Source organism: Corvus cornix, chromosome 28, assembly GCF_000738735.6.
Source record: "Corvus cornix cornix isolate S_Up_H32 chromosome 28, ASM73873v5, whole genome shotgun sequence".
NCBI classification, from domain to species: Eukaryota; Metazoa; Chordata; class Aves; order Passeriformes; family Corvidae; genus Corvus; species Corvus cornix.
This window is the reverse complement of record NC_046356.1, coordinates 511,496-531,209: the sequence shown is the minus strand read 5'-3', so window position 1 is coordinate 531,209 and position 19,714 is coordinate 511,496. Positions and strand designations below refer to the sequence as shown.

The 19,714-nt window shown below is 57.3% G+C and overlaps 5 protein-coding genes across 6 annotated transcripts; 2 read left to right on the top strand and 3 right to left on the bottom strand.

Moving 5' to 3' along the window:
* The first annotated feature begins 1,613 nt into the window (after nucleotides 1–1,613).
* On the top strand, nucleotides 1,614–3,967 carry LOC104696917 (bone morphogenetic protein 2-like). The gene is made up of 5 exons (XM_010411440.3): nucleotides 1,614–1,875; nucleotides 1,999–2,135; nucleotides 2,456–2,578; nucleotides 3,003–3,201; nucleotides 3,561–3,967. Exons 1-5 carry the CDS (start codon nucleotides 1,614–1,616, stop codon nucleotides 3,965–3,967), a joined length of 1,128 nt encoding a protein of 375 aa, XP_010409742.1.
* Nucleotides 3,968–6,177: 2,210 nt separating this feature from the next.
* On the bottom strand, nucleotides 6,178–9,922 carry LOC104696966 (potassium voltage-gated channel subfamily V member 2-like). Of its 2 annotated transcripts, none has more exons than XM_010411501.4 (2): nucleotides 8,466–9,921; nucleotides 6,178–7,102 (listed from the first exon to the last, which is right to left on the bottom strand). In XM_010411501.4, the coding sequence occupies exons 1-2, from the start codon at nucleotides 9,714–9,716 to the stop codon at nucleotides 6,836–6,838; spliced, it is 1,518 nt and encodes a 505-aa protein (XP_010409803.3). In that variant the 5' UTR covers nucleotides 9,717–9,921; the 3' UTR covers nucleotides 6,178–6,835. The 2 variants fall into 2 exon arrangements, with proteins under 2 accessions (XP_010409803.3, XP_019148610.3); XM_019293065.3 differs by having other exon boundaries at nucleotides 6,958–7,102; nucleotides 8,461–9,922.
* Nucleotides 9,923–11,523: 1,601 nt separating this feature from the next.
* On the bottom strand, nucleotides 11,524–16,884 carry CD320 (CD320 molecule). Its single transcript, XM_039566076.1, has 5 exons — nucleotides 16,739–16,884; nucleotides 16,367–16,576; nucleotides 15,360–15,437; nucleotides 14,851–14,999; nucleotides 11,524–13,234 (listed from the first exon to the last, which is right to left on the bottom strand). Exons 1-4 carry the CDS (start codon nucleotides 16,842–16,844, stop codon nucleotides 14,854–14,856), a joined length of 540 nt encoding a protein of 179 aa, XP_039422010.1. The 5' UTR covers nucleotides 16,845–16,884; the 3' UTR covers nucleotides 11,524–13,234; nucleotides 14,851–14,853.
* Nucleotides 16,885–17,434: 550 nt separating this feature from the next.
* NDUFA7 (NADH:ubiquinone oxidoreductase subunit A7) lies at nucleotides 17,435–18,995 on the bottom strand. Its single transcript, XM_039566077.1, has 4 exons — nucleotides 18,912–18,995; nucleotides 18,738–18,787; nucleotides 18,483–18,632; nucleotides 17,435–17,674 (listed from the first exon to the last, which is right to left on the bottom strand). Exons 1-4 carry the CDS (start codon nucleotides 18,960–18,962, stop codon nucleotides 17,578–17,580), a joined length of 348 nt encoding a protein of 115 aa, XP_039422011.1. The 5' UTR covers nucleotides 18,963–18,995; the 3' UTR covers nucleotides 17,435–17,577.
* Nucleotides 18,996–19,029: 34 nt separating this feature from the next.
* On the top strand, nucleotides 19,030–19,637 carry RPS28 (ribosomal protein S28). The gene is made up of 3 exons (XM_039566078.1): nucleotides 19,030–19,133; nucleotides 19,229–19,276; nucleotides 19,345–19,637. The coding sequence occupies exons 1-3, from the start codon at nucleotides 19,095–19,097 to the stop codon at nucleotides 19,465–19,467; spliced, it is 210 nt and encodes a 69-aa protein (XP_039422012.1). The 5' UTR covers nucleotides 19,030–19,094; the 3' UTR covers nucleotides 19,468–19,637.
* Nucleotides 19,638–19,714: the final 77 nt, after the last annotated feature.

Below are 19,714 nucleotides of genomic sequence, written 5' to 3'. Positions count from 1 at the left end.
ACGCTGTGCCCCTCACGGGCTCCGGAGCCGCCGGGGCCACGTCTGCACCGTCGCTGCCATCCGGGAGTGCCACTGCCGGGGGTATCGGGGCTGGGAGCTGCGGGTGGGGCTCCTGGAGACCCCGCCAGACTGTCTGTGGGATATGTAAATGAGAGAAGGCTATTTTTTGAATAAAAGCTACTTTAACCAGCGGGTATAAATGAACCCTCTACAAAATGTGTTGTAGCTTGTAAAATAAACATCATGGGCAATTTGCAGGTCCTTGGGGCTCCGCTGTGCAGCTCCACAGCCCCTCTGCATCCAGCATCCCAGGAGGATGCAGCCGTCTGGCACGGGCTGGGGTGTGCACGGGTTGGCTGCTCCCGCTAACAAACTTTGGAGCCGGAGTCGGGAGAGGGGAGCAGGAGCTGGGCATGTTGGGGCAGAACTGTCTCCTCTGCAGGCACCCCCAGATATCCTGTGGGACATGCTGCTGGTGAGCCGGGCAGAGAAGGGAAAGGATTCCGGGGATACTGATAGTTTTCTCTCTCCATTAACTCCAGTCTGTCGGTACCGCCGTGCCTGTTCTGCATAATTAACAGCCCTTTAGGGTGGAATAAACTGTAGGCACCACTGGACATTAGCCTTCACCTTGTCTCCCATCAGGTGGTCCTGGCAGGGCTTCAGCCGGTTGCTGAATTAGTTAATTAATGCTAATTTTTTCCATTCAATCCCATGGCAGCTGTACAGTGTGTCGTGTCCACCTGCACCAGCCTGGTTTCTCTGTGATTGGGGAACAAGACCTGTAGAATTGGCTTTTATTCCACCACCCGGATATTTCATTAAGCTCAAGCATTCAGGAATTAGGAGCAAATGCTTTTTAATTCCCAGGAAGCCAATTGCCCTAAAAAAAAAAAAAAAAAAAAAAAAAAAAAAAAAAAAAAAAAAAAAAAAAAAAAAAAAAGGCAGCTGGATTCTGGTGGTTCTGCTGCTGCTGCGGTGTGACCCCACAGCCCGGGGCCGCAGCACCGCCGGGTCCTCTGCTGGACCCTGCTCTGCCCCGTGGCCTCGCTCCCCGGTGGGACACACAACCTGGGCTGCCCCCACTGAGAGAGGGGACCCCGGGCACCCCACCCTGCACACCTGACAGGGACATGGGATGGGGACACCAGTGTGGCACTGAGCCTCCGCCATCATCCTCGCTCTCAGCACGAGCTGCTGCGGCAGGACCGGGGTGGGAAGGGGATGCTCATCTTAATGGGCTGCATTCCTCTACACAAAGGTCCTCCGATTTGTCCCATTAGTGCCATCATTAAAATCCAGTTAGTCTCCTACGGAGAGCAAATGCAGCCCAGCCAAGACCCTGGCAAGGCGCTGGTGGCCCCAGACCCCCGTGTCCCCTGCCAGCCCCGGGAGTGCCTGGTGAGCCGTCCTGCCTCCCGCTTGTGTACTGGGGCTAATTGGTGCAGGGGGCCCGGGAGCCGGGCTTCTCACCTTGTTAGCATGGCAATTAGCTCTCTTTACCCTCCTGATTGCTCCTGTGCATATTTCACTCCAATCCAGCTTTCCAGTGAGTTATAAATGCAGCACCGGGGAGGCGGGGGGAGTTGTGCTGGGACAGGGAGCACAGAGCCATGCTGGGGACTGTTCTGCTGCTGCTGGCCCTGGCCAAGACGACATGCCCGAGCCCAGACAGCGTGGCGAGCCGGCGGGCTGAGGCGCTGAAGAAACTCCTGGAAGTCTTTGGCATGGAAGACCCTCCGGCCCCCCCAGCTCACTTTAAGCAGCCGCCCCAGTACATGGTGGATCTATTCAACACTGTCGCCAATGCGGATGGTGTCACCAAGAACCCTGACATCCTGGAGGGCAACACTGTTCGCAGCTTCCTGGATAAAAGTAAGGGGGGCGTGGGGGGTGGTCCCTGTGGCAGAGGAGATGGGGGATGTGGGGAGGGGCTGAGCGTGGCCGGTGGAGGTGCTGCCCCTGGTTTTGCTCTTCTCAACCCATCCTTCTCTCCAGCTCACAGCGAGGAGATGCGGTTCCTGTTTGTCCTCTCCAGCGTGGCCAAGAATGAGAAGATCCTGACGGCAGAGCTGCACCTCTTCCGCCTCTGGCCGAGGGTCACAGATGGGCCCAAAAGGCACCACTTCTGCCAGGTGAGGATGGGATGGGGGGGATGGGGCTGTCCCCCAGCCTGTGCCCAGGGATGCCACTGGCACACTGTGGTCACTTGCCTGCAGTGGGAATGTTGCCTGGCTCTGGGATCATATAAAAAAATGTTTCACAGAAAATCACGATGATTTAACTGTGGCAGGTTCTTAAATATCTACCCTTCTGGCTTGTGCAAACATCAGCAAAGGCACACCAAGGTTGTTACAGATCCATGCTGACAATTCCCCATCTCCCCCCACCCCTCTGTCCAGGATCAGCCCCTTGGGCAGGCTATGCCGGGGTGACCACCTTTTGCCTTCCCCAGGTCAGTGTCTACCAGGTGCTGGAGAAGGACAAGCTGGACACCCCCGGAGGGAAGAAGCTGCTGGCAGCCCGGCGTGTCTCGCTGCAGACCTCGGGCTGGGAGGTCTTTGCCATCACACCGGCTGTGAGTCACTTTTCCTCTGTTTTGGGCAGCACAGAGGGAATCCTGGAGGTTCACATGCAGGAGGTTTTTTAACCCATTTCACCCACAGCAGCCTTTCAGGCTTCAGTGCAGTTTCCTGTGTGCAGTCTCTGCAGTGACATGGGGGAATACATCTTATCCTGGGATGGGGGGGAAAAAGTCCTGCCAAGAGCCCCGGGGGCTGCTTCATCCTTCCTGGAACTTGTCTCACTGCTCTGCAGGGAGCGCTGGTGCTGGCTCCTGCCACAATGTCCCCTGTGCTGCAGCCCCAGAGCAACCTCTTCCCGTGGAACACGGAGTGTGGCCTCCCAGTTCACAATGTCCTGCTGCTGGCCTGGGACCTGCCTGTGGGGACACCAGGGCAGTGCCTGTCCCAGTCCATGGTGACACTGGTTTGGTTCCCCAGGTTCGTGACTGGACTGAAGATGAAAGCAGCAACCAGGGTTTGCTGGTGACAGTCCAGGGCCTGGAGGGGAGCCCGCCTGAGCCCCCACCACTGCAGTTTGCATCTGGCCGGAGCCACCATGAGAGCAAGAAGCCCATGTTGGTCCTGTTCACGGACGACGGGCGCCGGGGAGCGTCGCTGCCCACAGCCGGCTTCCCAGGTGGGTCCACACGCCTGGCACGGCTCCCTCAGTGCCAACATCCCTTTCCCAGGGGGTGCTCCCCACATGTGGGCTCCTCAAATCCAAACCTCCTTCCCTGGCTGGAGGGAGAGGCTCTCTCCTTTCTGGTGTAGCCTGCTCGGAGTGTTGCCTGCTTGCAGATGTGAAGCTGGATTTGAGGGTGGCCATGAGACTGAGGGTGTCACCTCCTGGTGGCTCTGCCTGGGCTGGTGACAAGCTGTGACCAGAGGGCTGCAGACAAAACCTGTGGGGAGGGATGGCCGGGGGGGTTGCAGTACTTTCTCCCTCCCCCCAGGCTCATGCAGTGGCTAATGGCATTTGATGCTCCTTTCTGACAGATTTAAAACCTCAGGCTACCAATCTCCCTGCCAAGATGCCGGTGCCCAAGCTGGGCAGGTCACGCAGTACACGGTCTCTGGATCGGCTCCAGCCCTGCCAGAGGCATCCCTTGTCTGTGGACTTCGAGGAGATCGGCTGGTCCGGCTGGATCATCTCACCACGGGGGTACAACGCCTTCCACTGCAAAGGCTCCTGCCCCTTCCCTCTGGGCGAGAACATGCGGCCAACGAACCACGCCACGGTGCAGTCCATCATCAACGCCCTGAAGCTGAGCGAGGGCGTCAGCAGCCCCTGCTGTGTGCCCGACAAGCTCTACTCCATCAACCTCCTCTACTTCGATGACGATGAGAACGTGGTCCTCAAGCAGTACGATGACATGGTGGCCGGCAGCTGCGGCTGCCACTGAGGCGGGAGGAGCAGGGGGCTGGAAACGGCGCCGCACTGGAGGCTGCACCCGCTCCCTCCAGGCATCGGTGGGGTCCCACAAACCCTCTCAAAGAGACTGGGACGAGCAAAGCAAGGGGGTGCTGGCTCTGCCCTGGATGGTGTCACCCCCTAACAGTGGCAGCCCAGGAAGGCTCAGGGCCAAGCTCTGATTAAATCAACCCAAACGAGCCTGTGTGACCCAGCAGCCCCGGGGCAGCAGCTCCATTTTGGGGTGCCCTGTGTGGGGGCATGGGTGTCCCTGCCCATGCAGAGGCTCCTGCAGGCTGTACTATATGTATATAGCAAGAGCACTAATATATGACAGAAATCGCCTGTACAGTGTCCTGTAAATGTCTGTACATTCCTGCATTGCTGTGACTTGTAAAGTGAATTCAGAGCAACTATTTAAAAATGCCATTCTCTGAAGGCTGCCTGTGGACTCTGAACTGCTCTCAGGAACAGGGCAAGCAGACTTCTCGCAGGCACAGGGAAGGGGTGCACATGGAGGGATGAAGATCCAGCTGCAGCAGTCTCCAGGGGCAAGGGGAGGTTGGTGTGCCTCACTCCTTGAAAGCTAAATGATCTCAGGATTCAGCAGCCTGCAGCTGGGGGTGCAGGGAGATGAGCAGGTGATGGGGGTGCTTGGGGGAATGTGGTGACAGGGTCAGGGGTGGGACAGGGGTGTGTGTAGAGGAGCCCAGAGCTGATGCTTTTGGGGCGGGTGAGGGGTGGCTGTCGTGGTTTAACCCCAGATGGCAACCAAGCACCACGCAGCCACTGGCCTCACCCTCTACCCCGGTGGGATGGGGGGGAGAATCAGAAGAAAAGGTGTAAAAGCTGTGGGTTGAGATAAGGGAAGTTCAATAATGGAAATAAAATAAAATATGATCATATTTAATAATACTTGTAATGGAAAGGGAGACACCAAAAGGAGAGAGTCATAAACCCCGAGACAGACAAGTGATGCCCAATACCCAGGTGCTCAGCACCCACTGATCTGTGCCCAGCCTGTCTCCCAGCAGCAGTCAGCCCCTCCCGGGCAGCTCCCCCAGCTTACACACCAGGCAGGATGTTCTGTGGCATGGAATATCCCTCTGGCCACTTTGGGTCAGCTGTCCTGGCTGTGCTCCCCCCGGGCTTCTTGTGCAGATCCTCGCTGGCAGAGCATGAGACTGAAAAGTCCTTGACTTGGGGTGAGCCCAGCTGAGCCACAACCAAAATATCAGTGTGTGATCAAGATTATTCTCATCCTGCATCCAAAACACAGTGTTGTACCAGCACTGGGAAGAAAATGAACTCTATTGCAGCTGAAACCAGGACAGTGGGGCGGGATGGCTCTGGGGGAAGATGGTCAGAGGAAACTGCTGTGCCCGGAGAGAAGGTTCCTCATGGAAGAGAAATGGGGTGGAAACCAGAGCTGCCCAGTGCTGTGGGGTCAGGTCAGCGCTTGGGAGGTGTACAGAGGGTGGGTGTCAGCGTGGGTACTGGGGAGTGGGTGTAGGTGTAGGTGGTCAGGGCAGGGGTCCCCTCACACCTGCTGGCACAGCCCCCTTGTCCCCTGCAGTCCAGCTCTCAGTGGGAGTGTGGCTGTCCCTGCCAGAGCGCTCGGCCCCTCCAAGTCTCTTTCCAAGTTTGCAACATCGGCAGCTTCGCCACAGTGCCAGGCTGGTACCAGGAGTCCCCTGGCACCTCTGCGTCTCCAAGCCCAGCTTACAAGTGAGTGAATCCCACCCTTGCCTGGCTGGCACCAGTTTCTTTGCTCACCTGGAAGCAGCACCAGCAGCTGTTGGCTCTTCCCCAGGTTAACCCTCTCTGCAGCCTGAGGTCCCTCTCTCCATCCCACCCAAGGGAAGGGTGTATCCCTTCAGGAGGCCCAATGACTAGACATGGTCCCACACCAGAGGGCGAATCCTTCCCCTGTGCCCCCCAGATGTGTCCCCCGCTGCCTCCCATGATGTGAACACAGGGCAGAGCCAACTGGTGTGTCCTGATCACATGCACGTCCCAGCTCCAGTTCCAATGCACCCAGGCCCAGGCACCTCATTCCGAAACTAAAGCATGGACAGGCTCATCTGCATTCCTGAGAGCCCTGTCCTTGTACTGATGGACTTGCGAGCGCTGGGAAGATGTCCCCTCCTCACCCCAAATGATGAGCAGTTTACTGAATCACACACAGTGGCTGGACAAGAATCCATGACAAGGAAGGGTTTGGGCCTGGTTTATTAAATGCCTATTCCTGGGGGTGCTCTGGCTACAAGCTCTGTATGCCTGTAGTGCCTGTGGGTCCCATCACAGCAGCATCCCAAGTCAGGACTGTGCCCCAGACTCCAGGGCAGTGGGAAGAAGAGCAGGTTTGGCTGGAATGATGCATGGCTGTAGCCTTTCCTCTGGGCCTTCACTCAAATCCCCACACTGGACTAGGCCTGGGCTGCTTGGCTGGGAAGGAGTCACGGGGCCCTGGGCAGGGGGAGCCTGTGTGTGTCCCACTCCATGGGGAACAGAGCAGCACCTGCACAGGTGTCACACTGGGCTACCTGCCTCAGACAGGTGACAGTTCAGTCCCACCACTCACTCCCCGTGATGTCAGGGTGCCCCTTGCCTCAGCCCATGGCAGACAAACACCCTGCCCTGGCCGTACAGCTCCAAGCCGCCTCTGACTGACAGCTCTGCGGGACAGCAGTGTCTGGCATGCAGCAGTGAGGGAAGACCCAGCTGGCAGCAGCCCCTGTGCAACAGCAGAGCCCCGGCACTGTTGTGACTCTGCCCATAGCTCGGAGCCTCCCTGGGGGACAGGACCTGCTGGGAGGATGGCCAGGACAGGCAATGTCTGGGGGTGGGGAGCCTGTGGTCAGCGGTAATAGCGGGGCTCAGCTCTCCAGCACTCTGAGAACTTCCGCAGGACTCGCTCCTTCAAGCGGATCCTCCTGGAAAGCTGATGTGACTGGCTTATCTCATGGGCCTTCAGCCTGGCATAGTAGTCAGAAAACTTGTTGTAGAGGATGGAGATGGGCATTCCATTGAGGATGATCCCGAAGGAGATGCAGAAAAATGCCACTATCCTGCCGAGTATTGTGTCAGGCACGGTGTCTCCGTAGCCCACGGTGGAGAGACTGACCTGTGCAGGGACAGGAAAGGATAAAATCCCATGGAAACAAACCCAGCAGACCCCGCTGGCTGGTGCTGGAACTCACTCCCTCCCGCCCCTCTGTGGAGCCACGTGTCCCCTGTGACCAGTGCCAGACCGTGACGGCAGCCAGCAGAAGTGTCCCCTCTCCAGAGCCTGCCTGGCCAGGGCCCCACTGTCCGGGCTGTGCCCAGCAGGCTGGAGAGCTGAAGGAAAGGGCTGCCTGAGCCCCAGAAGCAGCGATCAGAGGCCAGACCCTTCTCCCTCACTGCTTTGTGTGTGCCTCTTCAAAGGCAGCTGGACACCCCTGAGCTGAGCCTTCCCCAGCAGCCGGTGTCTGCTGGAGCTTCCTTCCCCCTCAGAGCTGTGGCTCCAGAGCTTCCTGGCCATGAGTTGCCTGGTCCCAAAGAAACAAAGCTTCCTGGAGCCTCCCTCCAGGGGAAACAGAGGCATTGCCTGGAAATGAACCATGCTTAGTAAAGGGGGAGCAGGGCTATGGGGACAGGGTGAGAGCTGAGGCAGAGAGGTTTGGGCTTGGCAGGGAGGTGTACTCGCAGGGACAGGCTCAGCCTGGGATGTTGAAATGCTTGAAGTTGGTGATATTGCTGAGTAATTTTGCCCTTCCTTGAGGAGGGATGAATTTGAAGCAGATAGCCTTTGTGGCCAAGGGGGATTATAAGAGCAGAAATGATCTGTGGGATCATTTCATCTGTAAATCAAAATGCCCTCATAACCCCTGGCTGTCAAGTGCTTTAGCTGCTCCCCATCTTGGAGGTAATGCCAGCTTTATTATAATGCTCAGCTCTGCAGAGCTGCCGGCTCCTGGAGTGAGCAGGGCAGCAAAAGGGCAGCACACCCCAGTCTGTGTCCACTCTCATGACACAGGCTGAGGCATAGTGTGACTGTGGGTCCCACATACAGCCCTGGGTTCCCCATCTCAGACCCAGAAGCTCTTGTGCCTCTCAAACTCAGCAGGGCTGCAATACTGCCCAGGGTGGCTGTCCCCATGCCCACAGGCTGCATCCACCCAACACTTGGGTCCTGTGACAGATAAAGTCTGGGCTGAGTCCCATCCCACTTGTTCAGCTCAGACCTAGAGGCTCCCAGGCCACCACCTGTCCCACCATCCCACCCCAGCACCAGGTTTTGAGCCTCTGAGCTTAGTTCAAACCTCTGATTTCTCTTCTCAGAGCGTGCAGGCCTCTGGGTTTCCCACCATTACCGAGCTGGTGGGAAGGCTGGGCCCTTCCTGTCTCCTGGCCAGCAGCAGTGGTGAATCCCCCCGAGCACTGGGGCAGCCCCTACCCACGGAGCCTCCCCCACCCCTCTCCGGAAGAAGCTGCTCACACCTTACCGCTGCCCACCACCACGCGTAGGGGATACTGGTGAAGTCAGTGCCGGGGACATCATGTTCCACTGAGTGTATGAGAGCAGAGAAGGTGAAGACCCCCATGGCAATGAAGAGGAGGAGGCAGCAAACCTGCTGGTAGCACTGGCGCATGGTGAAGCTGAAGGCCCGGAGGCCGGTGGAGTGACGCGCCAGCTTGAGGATGCGGAAGATCCTCATGAGCTTGATGAGCTTGAGGACTTTGCCCAGCTTGCTCACGTTCTCCATCTTGTGCAGCTCTTCATGGTATTGTATGTCTCCATCCTCCAGATTTTCAAAGAGGATCTGGATGTAAAAGGGCAGGATGGCCACCAGGTCTACAGCATTAAACGCTGCCCGCAGAAATTTCTTGAAGCTGGAGGAGGAGATGAGCCGCATGAGGTATTCGGAGGTGAAGAAGATGGCACAGATCATCTCCATATGCTCCATCCACAATTTCCCCGTCTTGTTTTTCATCTCCTCCACTGTGCTCAGTGTCATGCCCACAATGGAGATAAGCACAAAGAAGCTCGACATGACAGCAATGATCTTGGCTGGCACAGAAGAGAACGGGTTCTCAATGAGGTTCCAGACCATCTTCCGAAACTGACCCAGAAATTTGCCATCAAACTGTGCCCCTGACTCCAGGGGCTCCAGTTCTGCCTCTAGCTCCTTCTCTGTTTTCAGGTACTCACTGAGTTCATCTTGCTTTTCCTCAAACAGGATCCGGCAGCAGCGTTGGGAGTATTTCAGATGGATTCCCCAGTACTCGATTTCCTCCACAAAGTTACTGGGGCACATCTCATCCATCATCCACAGGACCCCACTGCGGTAGAAGTGGAAGATGTAGTGGAAAATTGAGGGATCTCTATCAAAGAAATACTCATTCTTCTGCACCAAGTAGTCATCACAGAGCTGCAGCTTCTTCACAGGGTCTGTATAGAGGGCCAGCTTCCCAAGCCGGGTGATGGGATACTTGGCCAGTACCTTGTAAGCTATCTGGAACGATTTGCCACCTACGTTAATGTTGAGCAGGTATTTGTTCCTTTGGATGGGAGTCTGGCTCTTCTCTTGGTTTCCGTCTGCCACATTCTGCATGGAGCTCCATTTCCTTACCAGGCTGTCCTGTGCAAATGGGATGTGGGATTCCTCTTCCTCCAGGGTCCGGCAGCGGCCCTGGTGATTCCCTATCTTCATGCTGGCCGAGAGACTCGCACGCCTGGTCCACTGTTGCCTCATGGTGCCTGGCTTTCTGAAGCGGTGACTCCTGTTACGGTCTGTGGGACAGCAGCTCTGGCTTCATGGGAATGCTCCCACTGGGCACACACTGACTGGGATGAGTGCTGTGAGCTCGGGGCAGTGGAGTGGCTGCCCAAGGGGCACAGCCGCGCGCTGGTGCCACGTGGCACCTGCCGGGGTCCCAAAGCCGATTGCTGATCAGATTGGGGTTTGCACCGCGGCAGTCAGAGGCGGCAAAGCGCCCGCTCCTTAAGACACTAATGAGATTGAGGCACTAGTCCTTTATGTAAGGAACTATTTCCATCTCTGCACTTCTCTTTTCCCTTATTCTGTTCTTATTAGCTGTTTGCATTTGCCACATGCTCTTTCCTGGAAGGACATCCATGACAGCAAACAAAGCAGCACAAACTTGCCTCGATTTACCCTCTGTTGATGGGACAGGAAGGTGCAGACATGCAGGATTTGTACTGGCTTTGTACCCCCACACCAGATGCTGCTCTTGGCACCAGCCCTTTGTTAAATGCTAATGCAGCTGCCCCGGCTCTGTCAGCTGTCACAGCCAGGGAAGGGAGATGGTCATGACCTCCCAGCTCATCCCTCAAGTCCTACAGTGCAGATTTAGAGGGGATGAGGTGAAGGAACCGCCTGTGCCTCCACACAGTGCCCGAGCAGATTCCCTGTGAGACAGGCTGCTCCTGTGCCCCTGCCCTGGGCCATCACATCAGCCTTCAGCCCCACAACTCACCCAGGCAGGGGCAGGAACAGGGAACAGGACACTGGAAATGCAAGTAGGCAGTAAAAGTTCCTCTGAGCTGCTGGAACTGAAAAGGAGGAAATAATCCTTTGGATTTGCAAGTAAAAGGGGAACCAAAATTAAAGAGGCTGATCTTTGAGGTCTTACCCTGGAATACGATCCTACTTCAACATGTAAAACACCACATTGATCTCCATGAACTGGTCTAATTAAATACAGAGACTTGTAGCACAAAGATGCTGCTGGCCTGAAAAGCAGCTTGGGCTCCACTACAATTAAGTCTCTGAGCCTGGGGATTAGAACAACAAAAGCACTTCTAGCACCAGAGAGAGGAAGGGAAATTGCTGTCAGAAACACAGCCCCAAGTTTTGGCACAAGATCCATAAAATGTATTTATTTCAGCTCCAAAGCACTCTGCTCAGGGAGCAGTAAGCAAAACCTGCAGTGTCTTGTGAGTCTGCCCCAGGGCCTCACTCCCCATCGCATGGAGCAGGGGCTCTGCCCTGTGCCACAGACCAGCCGGGCTCAGCTTGGCAGCTGCAGCTCAGAAGATAATCTAGGACCAGCGGGTGACAGCTGACCTTGGCCACATGGCCCTGCCAGCACCAGTGCTTCAACTGGCCTCAGCTCAGCCCTGTCCTGCTGGACTCCTGGAGCCCTTCCTGCCCTGCAGCGCTTCGTGCTCTGCTCTGACAAAGAAGGGACAAGATCAGGCAGTTTTTTCACCTTGCTTTTGGCTGAGCTTCCCACTTGTCCCTGGTTCAGTAGTAGCACCTCTGGTGTTACTGTGGCATCTGTTCTCCCGTCCCCATCATCTCTGTTTGCTTTGCTCCTGTATTCATTTTCTCTGCTACAGCTGGTGCGTGCTGGAGTCGCATCTGTCCCAGGCAGGCACAGCAGCTCTGGCTTCCACATAGTGCCCCACGCCAGCCCACCCACCCCAAATCCTCTTTCCAGGATGTGACAATCCAAAGGTGATGCAGCCCCTGGCCTCCCAAATACAGAATCCATGCAAACGCACAAATCCAGGAAAAATAAAAACTCCAGAACTTGTTAATTTCACATTCTTTATTCTCCTGTGTCAGTCACCACAGCTATCTCTGCCTGTCCCTGTGGAAACAGAAGACTCTGTGTGTCTTTGCAAATGGCTCCTTGATACTAAAAATAGCAGCCCTGGAATAACTCAGGACTCCAGACCACATATAGAAGTTTCTCCTGTGGGGTATGGCAGCACTCACACACTGTCCAGGAGCGGAAGACTCCTACTCCAAGGCTAATGACTGGTGTCTGCTTGGCAAGCCAAGTTCCCACCTTCAAGGCACAGAGGTCAGCAGCCAAGGCAGCAGCTTGGTGCACTTAGTGAACACTTGTGCAAGGTACACGTGGCAAACCAGAGGCACTGGGCACTAATCTGCCCCTGCACAGGCAGCTCTGAGAGGTGCACAGCACTGAGTCCTCTGGCTGGGGCTCCACGTGCCACACAGTGTCTGACCCAAGACATGACTTATTTCCAGGGACACCTCCACTAGACCAAGATGCTCGGAGCCCTGTCCAGCTGGGTCCCAGGGATGGAGCAGTCACAGCTGCTCTGGGCAGGCTGTGCCAGGGCCTCACCACTCTCACCATAAAACCCTCCTTCATGTCCCACCTAAGCCCACCCTCTGCTAGTTTGTAACTGTTGCCTCTTGCCTTACAGGCCTTGGTGAAAAGCCCCTCTCCATCTTTCTTTCAATCCCCCTTTAGACATGGACAAGACACAACAAGGCTCCCTGGAGCCATCTCTTCTCCAGGGTTTGCCCTTATAAAGGTGCAGGACCTTGCACTTAACCTTATTGAAGTTCATGAGGTTCCCATGGGTCTGAAGGTCCCTCTGGATGACATCCCCCTCCCCAACTGCACACCTCAGCCTGGTCTCATCCTCAGACTGGCTGAGGGTCCACTTGTTCCCACTCTACACACCATGGACGAAAACATGGGATAGCACTGGTCCCAGTATGGACCCTCGAGGGACACCACTCATGTCAGAAGAGTTTTAAGGAAGACACCATTAAGAGTGTTAAGAGGAGTCCCATGCAGCATTCGGCACTGGGGTGGGCAGAGCAGGTCTGCCAAGGGTGGAGATGTTTGTGGAAAGGAGTGTGAGAGGAGCTGCTTGCCCAGGGCCAAGGAGCTCCTTGCCCTATGTGGGCTTGGAAGACAGCACAGCAAAGCCAGAGCAACCGTCACCCCCATGGTGGCACTGTCAGTAAAAGCCTCCCGTGCACGGGACTGAGCAGCATCAAACAGTAGTGCAAACATGGAGTATCTATCTGATCTGTGAAGCCAGTGTGAGTGCCTACAGAAATGGGTGAGAAAGCTCCTGTTCCCTGACAAAATCCAGGGGGAAGAATGAAGCAGGTGAAAAAAGGCTCCTGGCTGGAAGTAGAAGGAGACGGTTCAACAGCACCTGGCATTTAAAGGACAAAAACATCTTCAGGTCCAAGGCCACACTGGTGGGCATCAGCTTTAACGACTGTCAGGCAGAACAATGAAGCCATTTCTGCCACCTTTGGGAGGCTGTTATCACAGGGCCAGGGAAGGTTCTGTGCTATTTCTGGAGCCAAGGTAGTTCCACAATCTAAGACCCATTTACAAAGGGAGCATCCTGTCAGTATTCCAGTGTAGCAAGTCAGATTTGAGAGCTGATGTCCAATTCAGTCAGGCTCTGTGGTGAGGAGGAGACAGATCAGGCTAGTCCCACGTTATCACCTTGGCATAAGGACCCCTGTTACAAAGCCAGAAAAACACCTGGTTATTGACAGTCCTTTGGGAAGAAACCTGGTTTGACTTCAGTTTACACAAAGTGGAGGAAAAAATCCCACACCAGAAGATCAGTATCTTAGCAGGACTGCTCCATGTCCTTGGCAGCAGGGAGGAAAGGGGAGAGTTCTGCTGCTTCAGGGCAGACTGAAACCCCATGCACCCAGTTGGCAAGCATCAGGGAACCTGGGTTTTTTGGTTTAACACAGCCTGGTTTTAGTGGGCGGGAGGAGTTGCTCGAAGCTTCTACTCTGTCTGGCACAGAGGTAATTGCTGAGGGCTCTGACGATGGGCAGGTTACCAGCCCAGTTAGAGAAGCTGGTAACACCTCTGTGATGACATATTTGAGAAAGGCAAAAAGCACGGGCAGTTCTCTTTCTTCTCCCGAGGGGTGGTGAGGCGGCCCCCGAGGGCCATCCTGGTGCAGCCGGGGCCCTCCCGAGGCCGGGGCCGCCCGTGCGGTGCCGCAGAGACGGCGTGGCCAGCAATGAAAGCATGGCCAACGTTCCCCGGTGCGGAGCCCGGGCAGGATCAACCTTTCAAGTGCAGCAAAGCTCTCTAAGAACTTTTCAACTGCTGGAACTTGAGAACAAACAAACCTACAGACACCAACCTTCTTCCAAGTCAGAGAAAAAGGAAAAGTGAGGACACGTGAGGAGAACCAACACGGTGACACCGAGGTCAGTGAAAACAAGGAGAGGGAAGAAGTGCTCCAAGTGCCGGAGCTGAAATTCTTCTGCAAGCTGTGGTGAGGACTGTAACACAACAAACTGTTTCCCTGTAATTCAGGAGGTGCTGGGGGATGCAGATACCCACATGCAGCCCGTGAAGGAACAGTGCTCACGCTGGAACGTGTGGATACTGAAAAGCTGTAATCTAGTGAGGAACTCTAACAGAGAGAGAGGACCCTTGCTTCCACAGATAGAGAACCCTTGCTTCCAGACTAGAACAGCTCATCCTTAAAAGACTTAAACCCCATGAACTAAAATGACCCACCCTAGGCAGTTGTGGGAAGACTGCTTGGCCGTGGGAGGGACTCACATTACAGCACATCGGCCGGACTGCTGCTTGTGAAAGTTAAAACCACACTGGAAAAGTTTGCAGAGAACTGTCTCCTGTGGGAAGGATCCCACGGCACAGCAGAAGAAAGAAACTTTTTTCCTTAAGTGTACTGAAGAAAGATTTTTAAGAAGTGAAAGACTGACCAAAATCCTGTGTTTTGTCTCCTTGCGTGGTCAGTGGGAAAGAGAAAGGGACTGGGAAGAAAAGGTGTTCTAAAGGTTTTAGTTCTCATTACCCTTTTTACTTTTAACTCTGTTAATAAATTTTCTTTATACTGTTTAAGTTTTAAACCTGCTTTGCCTTAAAGTGTTTTTCCCCTTATCCTTAACTCATGAAGTTTTCAATTCCCCCTCCTCTGCTATAGATAGTTTTTTGTGGGTGCCTGGCACTTAGCCAGTGTCAAACCCCAGCACTGGGAAAACCTAACCCCAAAGGGGAAAGCTCTAGAAGCCAGAAACACAGGGCAAGAAGGAATTTCTCCCTCAGGCACATGGAGCACATGGGATGCAAAATACTTAACTTTCAGGGCGAGGAGCCTTTTTGACTCTGGTCAGGCATCAGCTGTTCCCTGGCTGCTTTTTCAAGACTGAAGATGTCAGATCGGTGTTTTACTTTGGACAGACGCCACACAGCAACAGAACCTGCAGCTACCAGGATGCTCAGGAGCCCTGGAGAGGAGAGTGCACAAGCAGAGACCCACTCACTGCCCTGGTCTGGGCATTGGGACTGGGCTCTGCTGCTCAACACCATGAGCCAACAGCCAGAGATGAGCAGTGACCCTGGAGAGCAAAGGACGGACAGAGAGGAAGCGAGTTAGTGCCAGACGGCGCAGAATGGCCTTTCCGAAGATGCAGCACATCCAAGGCAGAGCAATAATTAAGCTGTGGTGTCAGGCCTCTCTTAGCCTCCCAGCCCAGCAAAAGCGGCTACTGATACAGGTCTGGAATTGACCCCATCAGGATACTCAATTTATAGCCCAAGGTAGGTAGGTCCAAGACCATGTGCAGCATTCGTTGAGTCTCACATACCTGCAGCAATCAAGATCCATGTGTAACCTTGACTCCTCGATGGCACAGAGACCTCAGGCTCAGGCGTAGCTGAAGCCTCTGTGAGGAAAGAGTAACAAGTCCATGAGGCTTCCAACTCACCTTATGGTCAGCACTCAAAGCAATCTTCAGTCCACACCCGGCTGAGTTACTAGCTCACCTCAAGAGCACCAAGAGGCCTTTACCAATTTAAGCAAAACCTTATCTGCCGCTACTGTGATTAACCCACACTGGAGGAAAAAACGTCCTACTGGAAACGCATACCAGGAAAAGGTGGGAAATTGCCCAGCTGGAGCTGGAACTGCAGCATCCTAGCCTGTCGTCGTGGCACTGAGAAGCCACAGGTACAACCAAAACACAGCTCTTTACCTCGCCTGCCAATTGAATTGGTGCAGGCATCAAACCCAAACCCAGTCTCTCACACCTGCAAGTAATCCCCCTCCTCTCCACACCCTCGGCAAGCCCCCGGGTGAGGGAAGCCAGAACAGCCCCTCCAAGCACCCCAGACAGCCAATGGGTCTGACAAAGGATGCTCCAGAGCCAAGTAGCTCTGCTACCGACAGTGCTGGGGTGCGGACACAGCTGGACACAAGCCCAGACACTGTGTCTGCAGCTCCTGGCCAGCCTGGATGGCCCTGAACTTCCTCCTCATCCTCTTCCCTTCAACCCGCCCATTCCTCAGACATCAGAAGAGCTCAGGAGGTGGACAGATTCCAGTGTTTTCTCGTTTGAAGTTGCAACTGGGAATTGCATGTCCTGGAAGAAGGAATAAAGTACTTCAAAGGCGCTTCCCGAGGGAGCCCTGGGGGGCGTCATCGCCGTCCCCACCAGGAGAAGCTGAAGGTGGGGGCCCCCATAGCGCTTCCTCCACTCACAGTGACCCGCGGTGACCGCAGCTGCCCCGGACCGGCCACAGACGGCGGGGAACAAAGGCTTCGGTCCGGCTTGCCGCCCCCACTCCCGGCCCCCCGCTGCCCGCGCCCCCGTACCTGCGCTGCCGGTGGGCGGCACCGCCGAGCTCCTCGGCGGGGTCACCGCGGGGCCGCCGGGACTCGGCTCCGCCGCGGTCGCGGTCCCGCAGCCCCACTCGTCCCCGCCGTCGTCACAGTCGGGGTGGTCGTCGCAGCGCCAGTCGCGGTGGAAGCAGGGGGCGTCGGGCGCGCAGCGGAACTCGTCCGGGCGGCAGGGGGACGGGGCGGCTGCGGGGGACGGGCGCGTGAGGGGAGGCGTGAGGGGAGCCCCCGCGCCCCCCCACGGGGAGACCCCGCGCGCAGGGGGCACGAGGGCTCCAGCCAATGAGAGCGAAGGGCGTGTGCGGTGAACCAATGAGCGGCACCCGCCCGGGCCCTCCCCCGGCTCACCGTTGCCTGGCGGGAGCGGCAGCACCGGCACCGGTACCGGCAGCACCGGCAGCACCAGCAGCAGCAGCACCGGGAGCCCCGGCGGCAGCAGCCGCGGCCCGGCCATGCCGCGGGCCCGCACCGGACGGACGCGCCGCTACAAATGCAGAGGGCGCAAGCAGAGCGCGTGCGCTCAAGCCCGACCTCCACCAATGGGGTGCCCGAGGGGGCGGGGCCCCCTCAAGGGCGCGCGCCCACGCCCCGCCCACCCCCGCACTTTTCGCGGCGGGGCCTCCGGGCCGTGCCGGCTCCGGGCTCCCTGCGAGGCAGCGGACGGAGCTGCTACTGCCCGGCTGAGCCCCTTCCCGGCTCCAGGAACGGCCACCCTCTCCCGCAGTTCCCTGGAAATCCATCAGCACCGCAGTCGGCAGTGACGTGCAGGGCAGGGGCTGGACAGTGCCCGGCTGGACCGAGCAGCGCGCGGTCACAGAAAGGACACTGGCACTGACAGGTGGGGGACGGGGCGGGGGGAAGTGCCCCAGGCTGCTGAACCTGGGCACGGGGGGAGCCCTGTGAGCGAGGCTGTGCTTTACTCAGCTCTGCTCTTCACTGACTACAGGTCACAAATGCCCCAGTGCTGTGTCGCTATTCCAACCAACCAAGTACACTGGTATTTAAAGATCAGTAACTTGAATAAATCAAATAAAATAGACAAAATGGGAGGTGGAAATCACAGCTTTATATACATTTATTAGTCAGACATCAGCTCCCTGCAGCAGCCCTGGAGCCACAACCAGCACAGCCACCCCATCAGAGCTGCTCTGGAACCACCTGTGCCCATCATGCAGACCCCCCCCAGCTCACAAGTAGGGCTCGTCCTTGGAAATTTCCCACTTCCTAAGTGGTGGTCCTGGTGTCACTGGTTTCTTCCCCGCTGTTGTCGCTGCAGTGTCTGAACTGGGGGAGAGAAAAGAGGAGAGAGAAGAGGCCTTAGTAACACTCCGGAATTACAGTTGGATTTAATCAGAAGCCCAGGTTGCAAGGTAGTGCTGGAGGTGTTTGTTAATCAGAGTCCCAGAATGGTTTGGATTGGGTGGGACTTTAAAGCCCATCTCGTTCTAGCCCCTGCCATGGGCAGGGACACCTTCCAGGTTGCTCCAAGCCCCATCCAACCTGGCCTGGAACACTTCCAGGGATGGGGCAGATACAGTTTCTCTGGGCAACCTGTGCCAGGACCTCCCAACCCTCCCAGGGAACAATTCCTTCCCAATATCCCATCTAACCCTGCCCTCTGGATGTGGGAAGCCATTCCCTCTTGTTCTGGCCCTCCATGCCTTGTCCCCAGTCCCTCTGCAGCTCCCCTGGAGCCCCTTTAGGCCCTGCAAGGGGCTCGGAGCTCTCCCTGGAGCCTTCTCCTCTCCAGGTGAGCACCCCCAGCTCTCCCAGCCTGGGTCCAGAGCAGCGGGGCTCCAGCCCTCGGAGCCCCTCCGTGGCCTCCTTTGGACTCATTGCAACAGCTCCTTTCTTGGTGGCCCCAGAGCTGGACAAATGCTCCAGGTGGGGTCTCACCAAAGCAGAGCAAGTAAACTTCCTCCCACCCCACTTAATTGCAAGGAAATATAGACCCAAATAATTAGTTCCACATTCTTCTGCCAATCTGGGTAACTCCCCACTGCTGCTGGGCACATTCTGTGCTCCTGGTGTAAATCAGGGCTGAGCCCGCTCCGCGGCGGTAGCCGTGCGGCACCACCCGCATCAGACCTACCTGCCGGCCGGTGCCCCCGCTGGCAGGGTTCTCTGCGCCGCCGCCACCACCACGGGCGGCAGCGACTCCCGGCGCCCGTCCCGGCTGCAGTAATAGTTATCTGCGAATTTGTGGCTGGGGCCCACCGGGAGCCGCGGCGGCGGCTGGGTCCTAGGCAGAGAACGACGCGAGCGTCAGCGGCGGGGCCGGGGTGGGGGCGGCTCAGCGCCCGGCTCAGCGCCCCGCCCGCCGCCCGGCCCGGCCCGGCCCCGGCACCTCTTAGCGATCTCCTCGTAGCGCAGCTGCAGCTTCGCCTGGAGGTCCCGCTGCAAGGCAAGGCCACAGCAGCTCAGGCGGGGCTGCCGCCCTGCACCGGAGGCTCTGCGGAGCCGGGGGCGCAGCGCAGCGTCCCGCGGGGCAGAGGAGCCCCGAGCCCGGGGATGTTCTTACCCCCGCCAGGAAGTTGCGGAGCCGCTGGACCAGACGAGTCGCCGTCGCCATCTTGGCTGCGGTGAAGGGCAGGGGCGCGGGGGACGCCGGGAGCGCGCGCGCGGAACGCTGGGTCTCGCGAGCCTTGGCGCTATATAAGGCGGCGCGGGAGGGCGCCGCCCCTTTCCGCGCCCCGGAGCCGCCATGGACACGAGCCGCGTGCAGCCCATCAAGCTGGCCCGGGTGGGTACGGGGGCTGGGGGGACCGGGCTGGGCTGCGCCGGGTCGCACCGCGCCGGGTCGCACCACCGCGCTGACCCTCCACTCTGTCCCCGTAGGTCACCAAGGTGCTGGGCCGAACCGGCTCTCAAGGGCAGTGCACTCAGGTGAGCGGGCCGGGCGGGCGCGGTGCCGCGGGCCGGGCTCGTCCAGGCTGACGCGGTTCCCCCCGCAGGTGCGCGTGGAGTTCATGGACGACACGAGCCGCTCCATCATCCGCAACGTGAAGGGGCCGGTGCGCGAGGGCGACGTCCTCACCCTGCTGGAGTCGGAGCGCGAGGCCCGGCGGCTGCGCTGAGCGGGGCCCGGGGCCTCTCCTGCTCCGGATCGTCCGTCGGCGGAGGGAGCCTGGCGCCCATCGCCGGATCGCCCGTCGGGGATGGAGCCTGGCGCAGCTCGTTCGGCCGTGGGTCGGGGGTGCGGAGGAGCGTGGCGGCCGCGTCACTGCAATAAAGGGTTTTTCCAGTAGCGCCTTGCCCGGGTTTCACTCAGTGAGCGCCTGACACCTCTGTTTGTCTCACACCTGAGCACCTGCTGCTTTTCTC